Here is a 25,225-nt window from a genome sequence, read left to right on the forward strand (position 1 = left end):
AGGACCCTTTCCTCTGAAAGGAATATGTTAATTCTGGATGTTTGCTGTCAACAAAGATCTGCCAGCCAGCAGAGATCTGTGACTGACCCACCCAAGTCTTGGAGGCGGACTTCAACACTCTGAGGACTGAATTGAAAGTAAAATATATATTTTACAAAAACACTGATAACTCTTTGTAATCAAATGACAGAAATGTATAATTTTGAGAGCTTTAATTTAAAAAATTTACCTTTAATTCAAGCCCAAACTCCAATTTGTGTGATGTTCTGGGGCAAAACCCCATTGTTTATTAATATTACAGACTCCCTGTTTCAGCTAGACAAACGAAAATGCATTGGTATGTGGGTAGATATGTGAGGAACAGTTGTATAAAATTTAATGAAGATCCAATGTTGTTCAGCACATGAAAAAGTGCTAGAAGTTGCCATTTTTGAATGCAAGCTCCTAGAAAGAGCAGATTTGGACAGAGACATGGCTAAATTCAGCCACACCATGTATATGTAATTTCAAGCAACTGTGTAACTGTGAAATATGTCTTTTATTATCAAATATAGAATGTCTGCAATCTGACAGAGGAGTGTCCTATCTGCAAGCCATAAAATGACATCCCTCTGACTCACAGTTCATTCCCCAATCAAATGATAAATGGAAGTTTGACCAATTAGAAGCTGAGAGAGAGGTAGGGTCAGTGATGCTAGAACACACCCACATTCTAAACACATAAAAGCAGACAGACAGGACAGATAGGGACCATACAACATCCAGAAATCCATACTTTACCTCCATCAAACCACCAGAGAGCCAAACTAGAGACTTCAATCTATCCAGAACTAAGAGACCAGACCAGAGAGAAAGCAGTGCTGTACCCAGAGAGACCCAGACCAGCAGAGAGAGCTGACCCAGATCACTGTGAAGTGCAGAGGCCAGACCAGACCAGACCAGAGTCCAGTTTAAAACCCTGACCAGATCCGTGACGAGGCCCATTTAATTCAAGAATATAGTGTGAGTACATAGTAAAACTGTGTAGAACCCATCTCTTAGTTAAAATAATGTAATTCAATCCATTTTTAACCTAAGTAGAACTGCAGCTTAGCAATTGTGTTATCCTGCCATCATTTTTGAAGCTGAGATCCTAGGCTTTCCTAGGACCCCAAAACGATAGAGATAGTCCTTGTGGTTCCTCCGTAATAGCGCTCGGCGCATCCGCGAATTTTACCGCGATTTGCAAATTTCTTCACATGTAAAAACTGCTGCGGCTTGCCTCCCATTTGCCAGAAATTCGTTTAACCTGCTAACTATCCCTGCCTCATTGCTAGTGTGAGCCTGGACTAATATTAACTAGATACCACTCACCCTGAACCTCTGAAGGGGAATTAAAAGCATTTTAGCATATTTTGATTCATTGCCAGCACATATCAAAGCAATTTGGGCCTTTGTTTTCAACTTCTGTAGTCTAAGCTTGCTGGGGTGAACTGAATTACAGTTGATTGCATTTCTGAGAACTGTGTGCTTCCTTCCATTTCCTTGCATTGCATCAAGGGGGGGAGGGGATTGCCAGAGAAAAGTGATTACATTGTTTTGTTGAAATCATATTGAGTATTTTCTATACTGCATTTCATTCATTCAACCTTGCATTTCCTTGAACCCTATAAAGCATTCTCTACCACATTATACTTCTGTACCTATTTACCAGTGTGCTACCTTATCCATTTCATCTCAACTCCTTAGTAATTATAAAGAAGTGTGCTAGTGCCAGATTCTCCGTTGTTGATCTTTATCATATCAGATTAAGTGTGCTATTGAATTATTAATTTATTATAAAGTGTGATATATATATATTTTAAATTATCAAATAAACCTTTTAAACTTGCAAAACAGAACTACTTCTTGGCTCAGTGGGGTCAGAGGGATTCCAAGAGAGGGGTGTTATATTGGGGTAGTCATCCAGAACGCATGAACTGGACCTAAAGATATATCAATAAGGGTTTTCATTCAGTATTCTAGACTAGGCGTTAACTTAGCTGTAGTGCTGAATTGAATCCTCTTACAGCGTCCTCTACATCTCCGCCAGCCTAATATTTTCTTCATCTTGGGGTTTCCCCATTATTTGGCTGTTCCTGGGGTCCCTGACAACTGGTTGAATATGGGAACCAGTCTGTCCTCCTACAGGTACAGACCTTATCTCTTCATGTCGAGGCTCAAGGAGCAAAGACGGGTAAGGATATCTTCTGCCACTACTAGTCTTGAACCAGTGTGTGAGATTTGCAAGTGTCAAAGCCCAAGCTACAGTGGTAGATACCATGTTCGGATGGTGCCCCTACCCTGAAGAGGGATTTCTTAATGCTTGTAATCACTGCAGTCCACCTGCTCTGTGCCACCACAAGCGATGTGCCTTTACTGGATGATGGGAACAGTCTGCAACAGATTCACAAGCCCCATCTTCTGCAAGCTTTGGCAGGACATTCATCTTGAAGAGTTGACTGCAGGAAGGTCCTAATAGAGAAGAACCATCCGGAACATCACCTGCAGTCCATAACCCAATTTAGGGATGCGTTCTTGACATTTACAACCACTATCAAAATTGTTGGTTGCGGAGTAAGGCCCCTACGAAGCCCCTTGAACAAAAGCCTGATTTACAGCAGTTAATTATCAAAAAGCAACTGTCCAAAACTGCCCATGATAGCTGCAGCAGCCAGGAACCACATACGCTTTGTGCTGGAGTAAGTGCCCTGACCGTATCCTAGAGTCCACTTCCTAGCCAAATATGAGGTCAGAGAAAATTCCTTTCTAGGGAATTCACACCTCCCACCATTTCAATGAGACCACCTTCCCTTTAACCTGGGGACAAGAGACACCTCAAGACCGAATCAAGACTCCCCCAAAGCAGTCAGATTAGGACTAAATCCAACCTCTTCAATGCCCTCACTCATCAGGGCCAAATTACAACCTTTTCAATGTTTCCTCTTTCTTCCATTAGGGCAGGAGTCAAGACACCTTAAGGCAGTCAGACACCAGGAGATCCACATCCCTGCAATCGTATAATTGATTATATCCCCAATTCCATTTTTAATTTTAAATCCAATTAAAAAATTGCACCCCATTTAGCAGCCTGACTTACAAAGACAATAATTAGGGTTTCCTTTTTTTGGTGTTTATTTCTTTTTTTACTTCCAGTGGTGTTTAAAAAAAATGTCATAATCTGTGTATCAGTGTTTTCTCATTTGCCCCCTTCAAAAAAAATCACAAATAAAAATGGTTTCCAGTGTAAACACACACATATTCTTTTATTGTTTCATTGAGTGCATAAGTAGGGTAATGTCTCTCAGAGCAAGATGCTATGAACACGTTCCGGAGAATAAAGATGAATGTGGTAATCCAGTAATATCTAACATTCCTACAAATCAAATTATTGTAAATTATGCAGTACTTTTTCAGGGACACTTTGCCCATCCTTGCCCTTTCTTTTCTTCTCATGAATACTTTGATTTGTGAAAACGACCCTTCCACATTTTAGAGACGTCTATTGTTAGTACATAAGGCATAGAGTGATAAAAGGATTTGCCCGGGAGCACTCACTTTGGTTAAGTGGCGAAGCCGGGATCTGAGAGCAGTCTGCAATTCAGGCCCTTGAACACATCTCTTCCCGTATGGAATTGGTACAACTAATGTTTGCAAAAGGTCTTTTTGAAACTTTTTGAAACTTTGGCTTGAAAATACTATGGGCCTCATCATAAGTTGGGCGGAGCGGTAATAATGTGGCAGTAACGCGATTACCGCTACATTACCGCTCCACCCAACTGTGAGTTGGGCAGAAAGTCGCCCAGCTTTACCTCCAGCTTTTAGCTGGAGGTAAATCTGGTGAGATTTGGCCCATTTGCAGCACTGTTCCCGCAGGGCAAATTGCACTGTGGTAGTAGCGCCCAGCATGCCCCTTAGAGTCCTATGGGCTTACAGCCTTACAGCAACTCGGGATCCAGTGTTAATAGCGCTGGGATGCCGCCAAGGCTCTGATGAGGCCCTATCTGACTGTGGGAGGCTTTTAAAAAAAAAAATATGGTAATTGTGTTTTGCAAACAAACGAACTGCTGTTTTTTTCAGAAATTTCACAATTGTTTGTATTCTTATTGTGTGCATATTTGGTCATATTGTCTAAATTGACAATATGCTTTTATTTCAAAAGCTACAGATAAGGATTATTTTAACTGTCAAAAGATATAAACTCCAAGAAGATAATAACTAGGCTTATCAAGTGCTGCCCACTACAACATTAGAAGGGAGTCTCATTAATGTAGCCCCTGAGCCTTTATTTGAGGGTGTGAGCAGGCCAAAAATGTTTGTCAGGTGTGGGAATAACAGGGGCTCTTATAGTAGAATGTTGCAAAGGCAGCTCAGCAGGTTAGGTAATTTCTGTTTAGATGTTATATGTTTAGACCTTCCTGTAAATCATATGGCTTTTTCCCTGTTCCTGCTGCAACATGTGCTGTGAAATGTGTTCTTTTGACGTGGGATGAGCACGGCTCTCTCATTTCACTCTGTTTGAACTTTTTCCACGATAGCGAAAAATGAAAAGCTGACACCTATGAATATACCCAAGGTAAGTGAACATATTTTAAAGTGAAATATACAAAGCTTGTAGTTCAATTGACCTTTACCTTAGAAGAAAGTGCACAAGAGCATGAACACAAGAAAAATAACCTGAGAGAGAATGTTCCGATAAATATGCTGGTAAAATATAAAAGATCCTCACTTTTTAAAACCAGCAATCTGTAGGGAAATATTCCCATGAAAACAGAATCCCAATACGAGACAAGTGCTTGTGGTCTTGTGGGTAAGTATCTACACTGGAAAAATAGGGTGTGTTCGCCCTCTGAAAAACAGTAACGCTGTCCACCCATTTGTGTCCTTTATTTGTACCCTGAAAAGCAGCCACAACCAGGGAAAAATAACTGGACCAGTCTACAGGACTGCAACCTCTCTTCGACAAATATTCATGACTCACTTGCCCTCTTATCATTTCCCCTCCTCAGCCCCATGTCGGGCTTTAAGTATTTTTTTTATTTTTCTATTTTTGTTGTTATGGCTTAATACAAATCCAGCCTTTCAACATAAAAATGAGTCATTAAAACAATTTACAAATTAGAATTTCAAATTTACAATTTTCAGTTTACAATTGAAACCAAAACACTTTAGTTTAACAATAAAAAGGCATAAAAAAGAAAAAACAACAGGCATTACATACAGTCTTTGATTTCAGTTCACAACATTTTTTTTCATCAGTTATATTGTAAGTACAACCTATAACACACTACTTCCCTTTTTTGTTAAAAAATATTTTCCTATTTTTGGACTACATCCTTTAGATTTAAACTGAGCAGATACTTTACAATTGCGTAGGTCAAGGACTTACTATTTGCATGAAATAGAAATTCCCACATATATTGCAGAGTTAAATCTATATGATCTTTAAAGTAACACTTAAAATATAATATCCTTTGTGACCTTAGTTCATGACAGGATGTTAACAAGTGCCTTAAAGTGTCAGTTTCTTAGTGGCATATTTGGACACAGTATTTCTGTCATGGACACTATTTTTCGTCTTTAGTAGGCCACAAGTTCAGTCTGAAGTGCATGAAATCTGCACGGTGCTGTGGGCTTTGTGATTTTAGCAAATATGCAGCTGTTATCCCATATTTTTTTTAGGGCGGGCAGATTTTGGATGATGTTTTTATACTTCATACATTGCTCCCTCGTTTTTATCCAATCATGATCCCACAATTTCTTTTTCACTTTCTATGGATTGGTTGTCAACAGAATGGTGGTAACATCTGCATCGTGCAAGATTTTTAGTACTTCAGATCTCCATAGGATAGGAAATGTATCATTGGATGTTTGTAGGTAAGTAGACATAAACAGGAATAGCCCATTATTCACTTCACTCAGGACACATTTCCAAAATAATGGACATAGTTTCCATTTGTACATTGCACTGAGTGAAATCAGGCCCAGTTCATATCTGATTATGGGAATGGGTTCTGACAAAGGTAGATGTAAGACTATTTTCCAATACCGACTTTCAATCTTAGTCCAATAGGAATACGGTTTCCACTTTTTTGTTTTGGCTCCGTAGAGCAAAATGGGAGTCACCTTCTGCTTGTAATATGTCATTATTGGACTAATCGAGAATTTACAGTATTTGATGTCAATGATCTTATTTGGGAGATGGCCGTCAGTAGTTTGTTTTTTATACTATCATCATATGGTTTGTCATTTGGATGGTTATTGACAATTACTCCCAAATATGTGTACTGAGAGACCACTTGTCTATTACTACTCTGGAGTAGCCAAGTATTATGGGTCGATCCTTGTTTAGTGGAACCAAATTGCATTATTTGGGTGTTGAATGTATTATTGAAATGCAGTTAGTATGAGCATAACTGTCTAAGGCTTTCAACATCAATCGCGGTGTAAGAGAGCAAGATCATGTCATCTGCGTACAATAACCATTTTATCGGAAATCCTTGTAGGTGCGGTAAATCAGTTGAGAGACCTTTGAAGTGCGCGTCAGTGTCATCAATAAAAAAATGTAATAAAGCTGAGGCCAGTAAAAACCTTGTTTGACACCACAATTAGTCGTTATTGAATTTGATAAAAGACCATCACGGTTCAAACAGACTTGTATACTGGTTTAGGTGTGCAACTCGTATATCCACTACAGTTTCTGGAATGGACAATCTAAGGCTAGTAACTTTTTGGAGAGCATTTCTCTAGGCACAGAGTCGAAACCATTCGAAAGTCTATAAAGGCTGTATAAATTGGCTTTTTATATGGTTTGCCATGTTCTAGAATTGCTGTTAATGTGACCAAGTTGATGACAGTACCCAGACCGGGAACGAAGAACGTTTGAAATGGATCCCTCAATCTCTGAGCGGTTAACCATTTGTTGAATTCTACTAGAATCAGGCGGGCAAAGATTTTCCCCGGGCTGTCAACCAAGGCTATAAGACGATAAGATTTCGTGTCGGACATATATCCTTTTTTAAAGATGGGCAGGATAATAGATTTCTTCCAAGATGAGGGAATGTTGCCGGATCGCATAATGTGTGTGTAAATATGGTGCAGAATAGAGGCCCAGGCCTGTGGATTCTGTTTTAACATACATTGATGTAGGCCATCAGGACCACAGGCTCGAGACTGACTGAGTTTTGAAATACAGTTTAGGATGTCCTCCTTATCAAAGAGGAATTCATGATTACGATTTATGACATCAAAGTTCATTTGGGGTGTGATAGACATTGTCATAATAATTTCACCAGACAATCTCTGGTATGGGATTTGTTTGTACTGAGACCTATGTCTTATGAAGAGATTCATTCAATAATACCCAGATGCCAGCCGATGATTTAGCCAAAATTTGTGTTAGCATTTGATTACCATCTTTTTGATAGTGGATTGAGTGCCTGCCACACAGCCAATTTTTATAAACGGATTTAAGATGTTTTGTTTGAATAGTTCTTATTGCTAGAGATTCATTTTTTAGGTTTCAAATGTTGTGTCTTAGTTGTATTTTCATATTTATAACAGTTGGGTCAAATGCATGGAGAGGCTTATGACTATGTTGTCCATCAAACACCCCTTTCTGTTTGAAGATTTGCATTGACGACACGTAGCAACCTTCTTCTCTACGTTTTGTATTTCGGTGTGCCTCAATGAGTGCTCTTTGATAATGCGCTAATTTGTTGTTATTCCATTTTATGCGATTACCTGCATTATTCACGATGTGGCAACTGGATAGTAATTTAGTGCTTTAGTCACAGGTTGGGGAGGCCAGGACTATGTAAGATGCAACTGACTATGATCAGTTAGGTTATTGACCTTATTAACCAGTGAATCTACCATATCCAAGAATTTGATAACACTATACATATAATCTATAGTGGCTTGTTATGAACCTCTGTGCCAGGTAAGATAACATAATTTCTGTCTGCCATTAGGTTGCCCCATCTCATTTCGTCATTGCTATTCTGAACAATGTTCTCAGTTAACATATGCAGATTTAGATATCCCATTATCAAGGTATGATTAATGGTCTCATCAAGTAGCAAGTCGTCCAAGATGTTTTTAACATGATCAAAAAACATATCTGAGGCTAAGTGGGATCTACCCCAGGATATATTTATGATAGCGAAGATATGTTGATGCTGCTCAATTTTAACTACTTGAATGTATTCGGTGGGGGGTTTATACAAAATGACATTGCCATTTTTTGCCTTCTTGGTCGCAATAAGTAACCCGGCCATTGGCCGACCTCTTGGATTGACTATGGCCGGTAGTGTAGTTATGTTGAATGCATCCCAGATGGGATCCAAAGTGAGCCAAGTTTCCTGGAACACAATGATGTCACAATCGCATAGTTCATTACACTTTGTATTATTGAAATGTCTATGCCCTTGTGTGTTCCAGCACAATAGTCTCACAATATCAACCCACTGGGATTGTTATTGTCTTGAATTTTCTCGATTTGGTCATTGAATTTTGGAAGACTCTAGAATCTAAGTTTGAATTCTGGTGCATCATTTGGGTACTTCCATACGTTTTGTGACTTGGCCATTGGTGAATTGACTCTGTTCATTTGATTTAAAGACGGGTCTTGCATTAATATGAATCCCAACTCGTAAAGTGGTTCTCTTGCAAGCCACAAGGTGTTTAGGATGACACCTGAGCGAATTTATAGTGTCGCTTCTGTTAGGTCCTTATCATTTGTAAATTCCACTAGGTCAATATCAGACAAGCTTAGCTCTTCTAGGCTTGGGATGTCCAGACATATATTCAATATTTTGGATATGGATACTCACGACACTTTAATACCAGGTGATGATCATTTGCGAATTTATGGTGAGCAGAGCTCGAATATATTGGGGATGTAGCTATAAATTGGGTAGAGATCGTATTTTGTAAGTGATTCGATATCATGGCTGCCAATGTAGTTGTTTGAGATGGTTTTACTGGTTGAATCATTGATTCTTTAGATGTGGTGGGTCCTCTCAAGATGGGATTATGTGAAGGAACTGAAGAAGGCAGTATATGAGTAATATGATTTTCTTTCACATCTTCATGGGATTGGTGAATGTATTGGGCGATTGTATTTGTTATTCCATCTCTTATTTGTTCAATGGTAAGGAATGAAGGATTTATTAATGGTGGAGGTGCAACGCAATCCTGTGCCATGATTTGTGCATGATTCTGGCCTAGATTACTACGTTCTGTAACGTTTGTCATGGCTATGATATCATTGAGTGGCTTATAAGCCAATTTGTTTGTTTGTTTGTTTGTTTATTTAATAATGCGCACCAAACCCTCAGGTAGCAGGGCACAACAGTTACAAGAATATTTAAAGCTTAGTTACAGCATATGGTTATTACAATACATACATTACACATATACATGGTACAAAGAGTTTAGATAAGAAGGTAGATAGTCTGGAATACAAGTAAGTATGTTGACAGGGTACTATCAACATGGAGACCAGAGCGGCGTTCAGTAGTGGGTGAAAGTTTATGAGGTATCCTTAGTGCGGAGCCAGTTCAGAAGGTTGCGTCTAAATCTAGAGTAGGGCTGGACTTCTCTCAAGGCAATGGGTAGTGCATTCCAGGCAAGAGCAGCTTTGATTGGGAAGCTAGCTCCTCCAGCTTTAGACAGTCTGAATCTTTGAATTTCTAGGCAAAGATGATTGGAGGCTCTAGTGTGGTGAGTAGAGGTTCTGCTTCAGAATCATTGCTGGAATGTCCTGAGTGTCTGTTGTCTTTTTTCCCAAATTTTCATTACAGACTACCCATTCTTTGCTTCAGATTTTGATGGGGTAGATAAGATTTTGATGAAATGTCTTGTTTTTTATTTCTGTTTCCCTGCTGGCAAGCTCTTGGTAATTACAATTTTTCGTTTGGAAGCTGGTGCTATATTTTTCTTTGAATTGACAGTTGGACCTTTTGATTTTTTGAACACGTCAAAAGGATTGTTTATGAGTAGATATTGTTCTTTGTGGAGATTTATGGGTTGCTCTAAGGGTTTTAAAGAATCCTTATTTATTGATAGAATGTGAGCTTGGTTAATATGGAGTTCTTCTAGTGACATCGAGGAGGCTAGACGTTTTTCTAATGTAACAGCTTCTGATAAGTTGTCACTTAGACCCGGTTGTTTTAGAGAGACTTTTTTCAAAATTGGGGCAGAGCTGTCAGAATTGTTGACCATACTTTTTCCTTTTTTTCTACTTCGTCATTCTGTATGGTTGCTTTTTGATCGTTGCTTTTAGTGTCTGGGGGCCCGAAGATAATTTTTTCTAAATGTTTCATGACCAGAGCTAATGAATGTTCTTGTATCTAATATGAGACTTGAGTTTGTGCACTGTCCCTCAATAATTTGGTTAGTAATTATGTTTGGTAGGACACTTTCTGGTCCAACGTTTCGTAAAGCCTGGCAAAGGATAATAGAGTGGTATTCATATCGCTTAACGTATTGTTGAGGTCCGGGGCTTCTGGAAAGGAGAAGCGTTGAGATTGTTGGTCACAAATTAAAAACTGGTGATTGGATGCCAATTCATTAAATTAAGAATGCAGCAGTGTCGGGGCTATAAAGGATGGTGAATCGGCCAAGGATGGATTTGGTGACTTGTCAAACATGGCTGGGGATTTTGAGAGGTCATGATTGTTCGGATTAGCAGTATCGTTGGACAGGATGACTTCAGTCATAGGTGAGTTTATAACTTTATAATCATCCGTTCCATAATCTAACTGTATTAAATCCCCCATTTAGAACATATATACAATGGGGGTCATTACGAGGTTGGAGGTAAGGGATTTACCGGCACCGGTAAGGGTGCCGATGCGGTAATCCCTTACCTCCGTATTCCGAGTTCCATTTGCGGGTCCTTCCTTACCTCCTGCTTTTAGCAGGAGTTAAGTACGGGACCCGCAAAGGTAACTCGGAGGTAATTACGGTACCGTAATTTACGGTGCCGTAATTACATCCTTCCCCATTCCCATTGAGCCCTATGGGGCAGAAATGGGAATGGGGAAGGGCAAAAGGTGAATGGGGAATTACCGGTCCCTCCAACCCTGGAATGGACCTGTAATTACTCCATTCACCATGCCGGATTTGGGACGGTTTCGGAGGCAACCATGGAGCTAATTACTCCATGGTTAGCTCCAAACCCGGAATGAGGCCCAATATGTCTTGAGAGTTGTGTGATGTGTTGTTATGCGTGTTCATAAACTCAAAGGCATCATCATCCACTACCCCCGCTATGGTCAGCTCATTATAAGCTGCCCTCAATTTTTGTTGAGCTTGAATTGAGCAAATTGGCATTAGGGTTTGTGGCAGATTATTTTTTAGTGAATGTAATTGAGGAGAAATACAATCAGATGGTAAAATGGATTGTATTTTGCTGCTTCGGCAGACAGACTCCAACGATGAGTCAATAATTTCTATATGATCTGGTGGAGTGGAGTGGAACCAACTCTGGCGAGAGTCACGGGATGTATGAAACCATTGTGCCTCGATGTCTCATCATTCAAAAGAAGACCGTTTGAACAGGGCACCAAGGATGTTTGTGACGCAGCAGGTGATTGAATTGTGTCTTGACGAGGTTGCTTTTGGTCCTTTATATAAAAGGACTGAATGTCAGTTGAAACTGAGAGTGAGCGCTGGAGGGCTTTCATGACATGTTTCTTTTTGGCGGCAGGTATAACCGCTGATGTCGTTGTGGGGAGGGTTACTAGATTAGGACCTTCATTAGGCACATTTAGCGGAGGCATACCTGATTTCAAAGAGTACATAAACTCGATAGATGAATAACTTCTTACCCCGCAACCGTGGGTGAGACCTCCGCCTCCCGCTTTCCCGCTAGACAGCGAGACAGCAATTCACTTGGCAATCTACTTGCCAAATGCGCGTGCGCAAATGCGTGACATTCGGGCTGGAAAGGGAGGCGGGGCTCGCTCTGAAACAATAGTGAAAAAGGAAATGAATGAATGAACGAACGAACGAACGAATGAACGCTTCGCTCGCTCAGTGTGACACAAGACACCAGCTGCTAGAATGTTCATACCAGTCCAATAGCAGCAGTCTACGTGTCAGGAACCAAGTAGAATCTGCGCTGAGCTCCAAACAGCGTACCATAGCGAGACAGCAATTCACTTGGAAATCCACTGGCAAAATGCGCACACACAAATGCATGAGATTCAGGCCTTAACAAGGCTGCTGGGAAGGGAGGCGGGGCTCGCTCAGTCCAATGGCAGCAGTCTACGTGTCAGGAACCAAGTACAATCCGCGGGGAGCTCCAAACAGCGCACCACTGCAAGACAGCAATTTACTTGGCACTCCACTTGCCAAATGTGTGGCTTTAAACAATAATCTGCATTAAAATGACTTGAAAAGTACCTATACCATATAAAAGTACTCACTCAAATCCTAACTAAGTTAGGCAAAAAGTGTGCAATTTTGGCATTATTCCCTGCATCTTGACTGGGAGACTACAAATACCAGAATTCAATTCAGAAAAGGGCAGAAAATGGCCTGTGGGTTTTGAAAATGTATTTTCAAGTCGTATAACAAAGCGTAATGTGAAAAGGTTACCTGTTTGTGTTTCGGTGTTTGACAAATGCAAGGTTCATCTATGATGTGATGAAAATATCACGTTCTACAAAAAATGAACGCTTTTTGGTGTTAAATATGAACATCTGATCTAGTTACTTTAAAACTTTTCTGTGTGATATTGGCCTGGAGGAGAGCGTAGATTTAGGCAACTAACTTGTGCCTTCTGTGTGCTTTCAGAATGAAATAGCCATTTACATTTCTTCACACTGAAAGGTTACGAGTGTCAATGGACCCTTAAATCAGCCATGATTTTTACATCATTCCCAATTTAAAAACTCTCCTTGAAGACAGAAAGCACTAAGCAGCAATTAAGGAGCCTGAAGCTTCTGATTGGCCACTCGGTGGAGGTGCTCTAGAAAGCCACAGGAGTTTGGGAGGTGACTGTTATACTGTTGCTCACGCGAGCCTCGTACATGGAAGCCGCTCAGTACCTCTTCCTTTTAAAACCTACAGGCAGCTGACACTTTTCAGCACTCTCTTCCAGACAGATTTTGCATGCCGAGTGCTGACGTGTGCTTGTTGCCCAGAGACTGGCAAGAGAGCAAAGTGGTTAATGAAAGAGGATTATACTTAGGTTTTCCAACCTTCAGTTTCGGATCAGCTCTGCATGCTATAATTAGGTTTTCCAACTTTCGGTTTCAATTGAGCTCTGTGTGTGAGTGTTATATTTAATCCTCTTTTATTAGCTCCTTTGATCACTCGCACACCGTGTTGATCTGAAAACAGAGTTTTACAGATTCCCCAAGGAGAAGGAAAACAATCTCAGGGGACTTTTGCTGGGCTTTTTCAGATTTAACCGAAAGTCAGAAAGCCTAAGCATACTTTACATTTCCCTTTCAAAACATCAATGAAATCAATTGAAATTCAGTGGAGAAAAGGACAAAAATCAGAAATATGTAAGCCCATAGTATAAACCCCTATTACCAAGAAACAGCTTAGTACACCAGGTAGCAGGAAATGAGTCACCAGCAAAACAACCACAAAAACACATGGAGGGAATTCAAAGTGATCACCAGGCATTTTATCGTCTTTCTTCCCCAGTCTGGGAACTACACAGTCTCATGGTAAATGAGATTATTGCCACTAATTAGTATTGCAAAAAGGGCTCTGTGACCTCATTCAGTGAGATGGGAAGGAGAAGTGAATGTGAGTGTTGGAGAAGGAGCAGAACAACTTGGACAGATGGGAGGTCTTAGCTCTCTGGCACATTACCTGACTTTGGCCCTTCAGTTCTCTGAGGGGATGGGGACAGCTGATGGTCCAGAGACCTCAGAGGGCCTAGACACAGCTGACAAGCTAGAGACAGCTCAGGGCCTTAGACAGCTGAGAGGCCAGGAACAGCAGAGAGGCTGGGGACATCTGAGAGGCCCAGGAGAGCTGACAGTTCTAAGAGCTGAGAGGTGAGTGAGATCCAGTAGAACTCGAGAGACCTGCAGGCAGGCTGAGATGCAGGGTGAAATTATCTGTGACTGTGAAGTATGCTGGTAACTATAGGACTGATCCTATTACAGAGCAAACAGGGTGGAATATCACTATATCCTTTAGATGTGAACTGGGCACAATATTGCATGGAGATGAAAGCAGTGAGCATAAACGGATTTCAAATATAAGGTTGGGAGCTATATACCTGAGACTGTATTTCTGATGACACTAGTAATGTCTTCAACATTTTTCTCTTTCTCACTTGCCATCCTCACAGCTGATTATTCCAAACCGCTGTTTTAATCTGTTCAGCATCAGAACCATCTAGCACTTAACCAATCAGCAATCGCCTGACTGGACACCCATACCCAGAGGTAGCCCTGCATCGCAGTTAAACTTAGAATGAACCAGCTTCTGCCCTATCCCTGGGGGAAACCCATCACTCCACATTGAGTATGGAGAGCCAAGTTAAGCCCTACAAACAGTCTATGACCTTGCTGTTGACCATAAACGTAAGTTTTGGGACCTAACAAATGCCTGTACCTTCTATCTTGGGATTTCTACTTTTTTCATTGCTATTTTATGTACATTACATGAAGATAATACTATACCTCTGTTCTTTGACTGGACATCCCCTTTTCAAATTGATAAATGTTTTACTCTGCTTACCACAGTGGAATGTTGGTGACCATTGCAAACAAAAGGTTAGCAGAGGCCATTAACAATGGTTACAAAGCTTGATGTTTGTAACCCAACATTCCTCCTCAATACTCGGGGTCTGCTAGAGAACACCGTCTACAAGATAATTGCTCACTGCAAAACTTTGAGCACATTATCCAACTGTTTTCTTTTATTTCAAACCTATTTTAACTGTTTTTGTATTTTTGCCCTGTTATAATGGCATTGCACCAGACTGGTGTCATTGCCCCTTACCCTAATTTTCTGTCTTCTGCTTGCCTCCGGCCCATGACTCGAGTGTGGACCAATAACACCTTTTACAGCCCTTCACCCCTGGGCTTTAATGTCTTATTACTGCCCACCCCACAACCCCCATGGAGACGTGAATCAAGGAAAGGGGAATGATATTCTAAATTCGACATAGGAATGTCTTTAAAAAGGGTACAATCTTTGTTATCTAAATGAATATTTAGTTAGCAAAAATGAAGACCATCTAGTAAATGAATTTGAGGGACAGCTATTAACTGTGGATAGGAATTCCCAGATTTTCAGTACCACGCGTATGACTATTTTTGTATTACTGGAAATGGGACCTCCATGAATTCCTCAATTCAGTTAACATTATGCATGATTTTAAGGAATTGGGACATGTATTTCATCTATCAATGATGACATTTAAAAGTTAGACAAAAAATGTCTGAACCAATGTATTAAAGGAGACTTTCAGACAGTAAGCGATTTGCAGATTCTATTGTATAAATGCAATCTAATAGCTAATATAATACCTCTAACTTTTTTTAAAAATTAATTTACATTTTTAAAGCGCTCACACAGCCCGCAGGCATCGAGGCGCTGTTACAGGAATTGTTTTGTTTTGCGGTTGCGTAATTGTTTTGTTCTGAGTTACATATTTATAACGCACTTAAACACCCAGCGGTTTCTAAGCGCGGACCCAGGGATCGAAGCTGTGTTGCTTCATGTCGCCTTGCTTCCAAGGCGCTTGCTTCATGTTGTCTTTCTTCCAAGGCGCGCACGTTGCCGCTGAGCTATACTCCCAGGACATAAGGTAATCCTCTAGAAACCATCATGAAAATATTAAAGGAAAATGGGCTGAAGATCTTGAATTCAAAATATGATTGAACAATCCGAAGAAATCTACAGCAATCATGTATCACAATCTAACACTGGGCCATCATAAACTGCTGACCTAAAGTGCCTTTTATGGGCAGCACTGCAACCTACAAGGACTTTTTAAATGGAGAGTTATTGTTTATTTAAGCAATTGTGGTTTTAAGGAAATCATCTTAAATACAAATAATTCAAGATACAATTCATATATAAAAAATATACAATGTATCTCTTAAACGTGCCATTCATAAAAAGATTATTTGTCACTGTTTTAAAAAAAATATGAGTCTTTTAGGAACTTCCAAAATTCATAACAAGCAGTAACCATTGCAATTTGCGACACATAAAACAATATTTGCCGCAAAGTATCCCTGGTCGCAACGTTGAATTCTCATATAAAGCGCTCAAAGAGCTGTAGTCTTAGTGGGCCCAAATTCTCACACTCTACAAACAAATGGTACAAAGTCTCTATTCACCCCTCTATTTTAAAAACCCTACATGTTCTTTGTAACCAGGAAATGTTTTCTTTTGAGCCCAATATGTCTGAAGTGTGTAATAAATGTAATCAAAAATGCACAAAGTGCCTAGCAACCAACTTTCTTGGACACTTTTTGCAATAATCCTACACTTATTTATAAGCAGCTGCGTTAGCGCAAGACCTGGGAGTGAGTGCCTATTTGCCAAGTGTAGATAATCACATTCTGGATCCTATAGCTCCATCCTTTGGAAGCTATCCTTCCTAATCCCTCAGAGGATTCCAGACAGATGCCAAGCATCTCCAAGAAGTCCTTACATTCTCTAGAGAGCATCCAGAGCGTCCTACAAACACCCTAATTCATGATGACTTTCAGGACCCCCAGGTGGTGGAACAATCAGCCGGGGCATAAAATACTCTTTCAAAAAGCATGAGCCTGCTTTTCATTACATGAACCCGTAGAGAGCTTAAGGCACGCTCTACTCCTATCGCTTGCTCAAGGTTGCCCATGGGGAGTAAGGGATTCATCCTACTGTGTTGGCTCCTGGGTTTTGATTAGAGGGAATCGATCTTGTATAAATGGGTGCATCATTGTCTGAAATTAAGACATTTTGAGTCCATCTTTAAAGATGGATGAAATGCACAAAGTAGAGAATCCATTAATAACCAAGAGGCTCATCATGTTTGGACATGAGGCCTCCCCTTCGCCATCTACATGCCTTATTTGTAATTGAATCTCACCTGCAATATTGGCTGTTCAGATCAGTCACCACTCCACAACCACAACTAATCAAGGTACACAAGAGATACTTAATAGTCAATATGCTGAAGATATTGCATAGCTAGCAATTTTTAAAACAGCGAAAATATGAAATGATTTGGTAACCAATAAGACATGATTTACATTAACAAGAACCTAACGCTAAATGAAAATAGATATATGGGAGCTAAGCATTTAACCAAAGTTAATAAGGAGACATGCAACTCTTGTGTCATGAAATGTGAAGCCTGATAATTTAGGATACATCACCTGTTCTAATTTAATACCTACCACTTTGTAATTAGGTTCCATCTTTCAGAAAAAAAACAAAAGTTAATCTATTTGCCTGAATTATTATGTTCAGTCTGAGGATAAACGATTTTGTATCTTTTTCCATACTAATACAAATTAAAAACAATACACCAATTGAGGGGTGGATGGAGATAGGGTAGAATCGGGCAATTCTTTTCTTATTTTTTAAATGTTTGCATCACTGCTACTAAAAATTACATCTAGGAATAAATAAAAGAATATGTTCTTTGAATTTCCAGAAGGTGACTACTGTATTCAAAATATACACTTATACAATGGGAAATAATACTCAAAAAGATGAGTGAAAAATCTAGCAAACTGAAAAGTTGAAAATGCTTAAAATACAAAAAAAGCAATATTAAAATACACCGGTACTCCAGAGATTTGAAGAAGGGGAAAGGGGGATTTAGGTTGTCTAAGTAGAGTTCAGTGGGTACCTGTTTAAGACAATCTTAGCTGTAAAAGGTTCTGTGGGGGAGAGGCAAGCTGTGTGGGGGTAGGGATTAGTGATACTTTCTAATACAGTATTGATGTTGCTCGTTTGCTTTTTACCTCGAATCATGAAACTCCTAAAAGGTTGACTTCAGTGGAATTATTTGTCATGACCATACCTGCCAGGAAACAGACCCTCCAGAGGCCCGAGTGCAGGGACATTTTGATTTCGGTGGACTGGTTCTGTGGTAGAATAACGCCTTCCTCTAGATACAGCCAGTAGTCTGTGCTCACGGCAATCCCCAGGAGCCCCAGACCGCACACGGCAAACACGCTGCTGAGCAGGGTCAGGGCCTTCCTGCTGCATGCACTCATTCCACAGAGCATGGGATGGGGGGTGGCAGAATGGAAAGCCTGCAGAGGAGAGAGTGGAGGGTTACAAGGTGCATCATTGGAACAATGGACATGATCAAATGAAGAGAAATCACCAAGGAGTTCTGCGACCAGATAGAGCAGATTTGGACTGGCCTCTAGGGAAAGGTGGCCATTGTACAAACAGGCCAGACTCTCTGAAAGGGTGGTATGGCTGGGAAAGAGTCAAGGAAATCCTTGCAGATGGATTGCCCTGTTGGATAAGGCTGCCAATAACCCTAGTAGCCACCAGGAACAAACATAGCACTGGAAGGTCACCTTCCTCCTTGGGGATCTCTGATTTCCTACAGATGTAAATGTTAATCAAGGCTGATCATGTGCTACACACCACATGTATAGTTGCTCATTATTTCGATACAGCACATACGAGAATACAGACGTCTTAAGTACAAAAGGGAAAATCAAATAAGGAATAGTTCAACAGTTTGCCATTTATTGTATAGCAATACACATTTAAAACAGATTGCAAAAATTATGGTGTGACATTTTAATGCCCACTATGGCCGGTTGTATTGTGGGAATTGACATAATTAAGTTGTAGGTCCTATTGGAATTAATTTAAAACACTTTTGGAAAACATGAAGTATTTTTATACTTCTTCAGTACAGGAAACACTGAAGTAATTTGAATTGTACTGATTGTTTTTTAAACATAAAAGTTACAGTCCTGAACACAAACATGTGACATTTCCTTGAGACAAACCCCTAGTGATTGCATTTCTACATATGTCTGTAATTAGTTTAAGTACTTTAGATGTATTTAATGTCTGTTTTGGCCTATATCCTTTTGCTGCTTCCAGCCCTGTTCCACACCATAATGGCCGCCTGGTGTACCTCAGGGTATTACAGGTCCCTGCCACTGCCGCCAGTCCTCTCTCGCACTCGCCTCCGGGCCCTGCATTGTCTCACCATCACTGCACTTGAGAAATTACCCAAGACAGTAGCTCTCTCTGGACCTTACCCCAGTCTCCACCGACTGGGTGCACTTGGACCACCCTACCCACCCCCAGGACTTGTCCCCCCCGCCTCCACCTCCCCTGTAACCGTCTGTGCATTTGCATGATCCGAATGCACCTTGCCCGAAGATCGTCTATCTGTAACACCCCCTCCACCCCGTCTGCACTCCCAAATTGCACTTGGAAAAACTTCAGAAACGTCGTCAGACCTATTTGCTGTTATCTCAACTGTTTAATTGTATTTTGTGCACCTACTCTGCCTGTGCAGACTATTATCGCTTCAGAATTTCAAGGGCTCTGAACGACTGTTGTTTTTTCCCCATGTTCCCACCCTCCTTGAGCGCTTTGAAACATTTTCCTTTTGTATAGGTGCTTTACAAATAAACATTACCATAATATACCATAATGTATTAACTACTATCATGACTTTGTGAAGACAGGATGCCATTTTATTAGGTAGTCATGTCACAAACACCCTGTACTGAGCAACCTGCTGCTCTGTATTGAGCCCACCACTGACCATTGGAATGTTACACATTTCACTGGCCTCTATCTGTGGACATATGCCCAGTATTGTGATGAATCCACCCCTGGTGCTTAGACCTGTTTTTTACATTTATCTTCACTCTCTTTTGTCTACTGTAACACTGACCGTGCAAACACACTCAGACTGGCAAAGTATTTCCACTGGCTTCTTGTAAAACCAAGATGTTATGTTAAAGTCCTGGTCCTGGTGCACAAGGCTGCTTGCACGAATGCTGCAGACTATTTCATCCTCCTGTTCACTCCAGATCAACAAGCGTGAATCACTCATCCTCTATGGTCCTGGTGGTTCCACCGAATGTCAGGTCCATATCTATGATTGGAAGGAGATTGGACGTCCCAGGTGCTACCCACAGGAGGTCCTTACCTCAATGTCTTTGGGGTGTGGCATGCCTTCAACAAGTCAGCAAACACCTGAAAACGTAGCTCTTCCAACAAGCATGCAACTAACTTGTTTCCCCCCACTGTAAGGATTCCAAGAATACATGTACCAATATGCTCTTGTTTGGACATGATGGCTCTCCATTTAAAATGTCTATGCTCTATTTGTGTTTGAATCTCACTTCCCGAGATCGCTTGCCCGTGTCTCTCAACAACTCCACGCAAGCTGTTTGAACAAATAAAATTCCCTGGAGAAAGAGTGCACCATGGAGAAATCTGTTAATGTCGGTCATTTTGTAGAAGGTAGAGAAACTGTGCAAGTTGGGGATAGTGATGTTTCGGGATGATAGCTCAGGGGCAATGTGCTCGTCTTGGAAGAAAGACGGCATGGAGCAACACAGGTTCGACCCCCGGGTCGCGCTTAAAAGATGTTTTTTAGCATTATAAATAACCAATTACAAGTTGTCAAATGCTGCTTTCAAGGGATGTACGTTCTTTTGTGATCAAAACAGCATTGCTCCTCTTTGTATATAAATAAATGAATAAATAAATATTAAAGCGTTGCTTCTTTTGGCTGCACGCTGCTTTTTACAATAATGTTTGTTCCTCTTTTGTGCTGCAATACAGTGTGGTAATGGATGTAATATGAGGCTTCAAATCATATCAATACGCTCCTCTGGAGTGCAGGGGCTGGCTATCATAGGGCAGCGTGGCATGCATCACTTCTATTAAACTAGCTTGTGAAATGCCTTTTCACTAATGAACTGAACAAAGTTTCCAAAGTACAACCCATTAAGATCGATACTGCCTCTGAAAAATATCAGTTAGGGTGATCATGTTTATCCTTGAACCAGTGATCTTCCACTGAACTCTCACCAATCAACCGTTTTAAATCCATCCTGTGTAAAAATAGAACATGGTTTACAGGAAGAAAGCGAGAGAATTTCATCCAGGGGTCTGCAATCTGCTCCCCTGGTATTATGGACTACAGCTCCCATGACCCCCCCACAATTGATTATCCGTCTTCCACTGAACTCTCACCAATCAACCCTTTTAAATCCATCCTGTGTAAAAATAGAACATGGTTTACAGGAAGAAAGCGAGAGAATTTCATCCAGGGGTCTGCAATCTGCTCCCCTGGTATTATGGACTACAGCTCCCATGACCCCCCCACAATTGATCATCCGTCTTCCACTGAACTCTCACCAATCAACCCTTTTAAATCCATCCTGTGTAAAAATAGAACATGGTTTACAGGAAGAAAACGAGAGAATTTCATCCAGGGGTCTGCAATCTGCTCCCCTGGTATTATGGACTACAGCTCCCATGACCCCCCCACAATTGATCATCCGTCTTCCACTGAACTCTCACCAATCAACCCTTTTAAATCCATCCTGTGTAAAAATAGAACATGGTTTACAGGAAGAAAGCGAGAGAATTTCATCCAGGGGTCTGCAATCTGCTCCCCTGGTATTATGGACTACAGTTCCCATGACCCCCCCCCCACAATTGATCACCCGTGCTAGGGCTGGTAGAAGCTGTAATCCAAAACAACTAGGGAACCAAAGGTTGCAGATGAAAACAGGGCATTGTGGGTATGCAAATGAGACTTAGCAGATTTCTGCAGCATAAAGAGGTGGTCATAGAAGGTAAAACTGAAATAAGGCTGCAGAGCAAGCATGGAGCTATCCTTTTGGGCAGGGATTATGAAGTGGCAGGATTAGGAACTATCATTAATTGCCAATGTACAACAGCGCACATTAGCAAAGCCATCATGTATGTTGAGTCGTGAGTATGTTTGTTGCTGGGTTAACATAGGGCTCTCAGCCTCATTACGAGTCCGGCGGTAGCCGTGCCTGTAAAACCGGCAGGCTGCTGCCGAACCCGGAGGGATTTACCGGCTCTGGACTTGCCAGACTTACCAGGATATTCCGGAGCCGGCATTCCATTACTCCCGGAATGGGAGCCGTGGAAACACCGGCACCATGCGGTAATGGTGCCGATGTTTCCACGTCCTTCTGCGGCCGGTGGCGTTACGCCCGCCAGGTCACACCTGGCGGGTGTAACACCACACGTCCACAGAAGTCTTAGTTAGACAGTCTGGAAAACGGTGCCGGTACGGTTTTACCGGCACCATTAAATCCGGACCGGCTAACTTGTAATGAGGCACACTGGTTTACGGTGAAACAAGATGTTTACTAAAATATACCCGTTCGGTGTAGGGCTGATACTCATCCACGCAATGTAAAAACATATGTATTAGTTTGATAGGCATGAAGTGAATGAAACTCAGCAAAGACCAGAGATAATCCTGCCTTCAGACTGCCACCCTCCACACAATGTGACTTGCTACTCCTAGGATAACACCCTCACAGTTTCACTGTAATGTCCCATCCATCCTACCCCAGCGGCGGAATACACTCTTCCGAGCATCAGGAGACATGACGAGTGTTATCACAGGGATCCAAGTGCGTGTCTCACGCCCCTGCCTCACGCCTCCCCCTTCAGTGCATTGAGTCCCCACTGTTACAGCTATTTCCCAAAATGCCACGTCACTGCGGTTCCTACAGCTGAAACAAGAACTCACTTTAAACCCTCAAGGGATGTATATAGTTGCATCAGGAGACTAAACCAATGCCACGCACAGATCCGCTGTTACTCCCACCCTCACCCACGTCATGCCATGCCCATGCAGATTTCTCATTAAAATGTGTGCCAGGGTGGCGCTGCCCGTTTGCAGCTGTGACCCGTGTTAAATGAAACAAGTAAAACCTGCATCAAGAAGTGGAGGAAACGTGTGAAACCTTCTTCAAGAAGGGAAGGAAAAGTGTGAAAAGTCGTATCAATGTAGTTCCAAGTTTCAGACTGCTTTTAGGCTGTCCATCTTACACCCCCAAAGCGGCTTCAGGGTCAAGCCTTGGACATTTATTTTTCGAATAGTCTAACGAAATATTGGTGAAGAGAAAAGGATGTATATTTTCAGTAGCATTCTAAAGAGAGTGTTTGATTTGGATGTACACTTTGCAGCATCCCCTAGCACCAGAGTAGGGGAATGGCAACAACATGACATGAAAAGCCCTTGAATTTATCTCAAGGACACGTCGTCGGGCTCCTTTTGTTTTCCCCTTGATATTGGCTCCATTGTCTATCCCTGTCCCCTGTAATTATTCAAGTCTCGACAACAGCTTTTTAGTTAATTTGTGAGACCTTCTCCGGGAATGTCATCTACTGCCTAGAATACAGGAAAGTGGTCTTAAATGCTGCATTTGCATCCAGATATCCAATGGTGAAGGAAACCTTTTTTTGTTGACTGATATCAGGAGTGCAGTCAAGAATTATAGAAACATACTCTGCTCCCTGCGGACGTTTCAGGATATTTGGGTTAACATTGTGTGAGGAACTAGGGATGAGACACGGACACAGAGGACTCATGTTTGTGGTTACAAACTTGTATTCAAATAATAAAGGGGGTGGGAAATGACTTACTGTCCCTACTCTAGGAGGTGTTTCCCTACCTCCCTACCTCAACCAAAAACTAAGGCCCTGTCCTGTGTCAAGATGTCAAAAGCAAAAATGTTCTGTGTCCGAAATTCTATCCTAGCCCTTGCAGACTAAAACTAACTCTAAGGTGTTAAGGGTATTGTCTCTGGCTTGAAAAGTGCACAAATGATGAAGCTCAGTCGAAAGTACAACTCCAACAAAAAGGCTTCCACTTAGATGGTATTCACAGTTCCTGGGAATGGTTCCATACCCCATGTTTCTTTCCAACAAAATAAAAAAGTTCAAAAGAAGACTCAGGTTCTTTGTAGCCCAAGAGGGTAACTCTCTGTTTTGCTTCAGCTTGGCCACGTAAGGGGAACACTTACACTTACGTTTCCCCAGCCCCCTAGCAAATGAAGTTATTGGACTCAGACAAGCAAAAAAGGCACAAATAAACTACTAGTTATCATAAAACAAATGGCTCGTTACAGGCCCTTTATTCACACATTATATTTTATCTATATATGAAATTAGCATATATAAACAAACATACACTCAGATTGATAATGTTATAGATATAAGGAACGTCACTGTTATACAGGAGACAGAAGACATCTTCATCTTCGCCACTACAACATTGCTTAGTCTCTCAGCAGGGAGGCAAAGAGATCACTTGCTCTAACGGGGTCTGAGGCGGTGTGTCATCGCTCTCAGCGGGACTGCATCACCCGGGGGTCCAAATTCCAACTAACTTTGCCACGCAATGCACTCTCCTTTATGGGGGCATTTCCCCGCCCTCTCAGCTGTGTCCGTCCTCGGCCGAAAAGAAGATCACAAGTCGAAGGGACAGAGGGTGGAAAAAACCAGTCCGAAGTAGAAAAACCCAGCACCCCTCTCCTCGCATTCATTCCCACAACCCCTTATCATGCACCTGCAGGACGCTCCGAGTCCCTCTCCGTATTTGTCCTTCATCGGACAATACAATAACTATTCTCCACAGTAAGTCTACTCAGCAATAATATTTATGTACCTATGTGACCCTGCTGTTTTTTCGCTACTGAAAATGCTTGTTTATTCTGCGAGGCCCGCGGAGACGCAGGCTTTATTACCATGATGAGAGATGAGTGTTCAAAATGGCTGTGCATCGACGCCATGTTGTTCCAGCTCTCATTTCGCACAAGCATTACACCCTCTCCTCTTGGTGTTTCAATTAACTGCCAGGGAAATGACTCAGTTCCCAGGGTCCTTTCCACATGTAGTGCAGTTCAAAATCCTAAGTTTATGAATCTTCCTTTGGATTCTCTATTAAAATGTCACAAATACAATTCAAAATACTTAGAGCATGAATCTTTCTTTGGATTCTTCTTCAAGACTACACTTCAACATCCAGGAGCATGTATCCTCCTTGGGATTCTTCTCTCACAGTGCCACAAATACAATCCAAAATCCTAGGGCATGTATCTTCCTTGGGATTCTCTATGCACAGTTCCACTCTTTGCGTGTGGCTCCCAGACTCGCACAACACCTGGCAAACCTCCAATGCCAGGTTCCTTCACAAGTGCCTGGTTCGCTATCCTGC

The 25,225-nt window shown here is 41.4% G+C and overlaps 1 protein-coding gene across 2 annotated transcripts in view; it reads right to left on the bottom strand.

Annotated features, from left to right (window-relative positions):
• CACNG5 (calcium voltage-gated channel auxiliary subunit gamma 5) overlaps nucleotides 1-25,225 on the bottom strand; it is a 589,250-nt gene that overhangs the window by 392,735 nt on the left and 171,290 nt on the right. For both annotated transcript variants that reach the window (XM_069655046.1, XM_069655047.1), the window contains exon 2: nucleotides 18,035-18,269. In XM_069655046.1, coding sequence (XP_069511147.1) covers nucleotides 18,035-18,269 — 235 coding nt within the window. The remainder of the gene's footprint in view (nucleotides 1-18,034; nucleotides 18,270-25,225) is intronic.

The sequence above is a fragment of the Ambystoma mexicanum genome, chromosome 3q (genome assembly GCF_040938575.1).
Source record: "Ambystoma mexicanum isolate Mex_15411 chromosome 3q, UKY_AmexF1_1, whole genome shotgun sequence".
NCBI lineage: Eukaryota > Metazoa > Chordata > Amphibia > Caudata > Ambystomatidae > Ambystoma > Ambystoma mexicanum.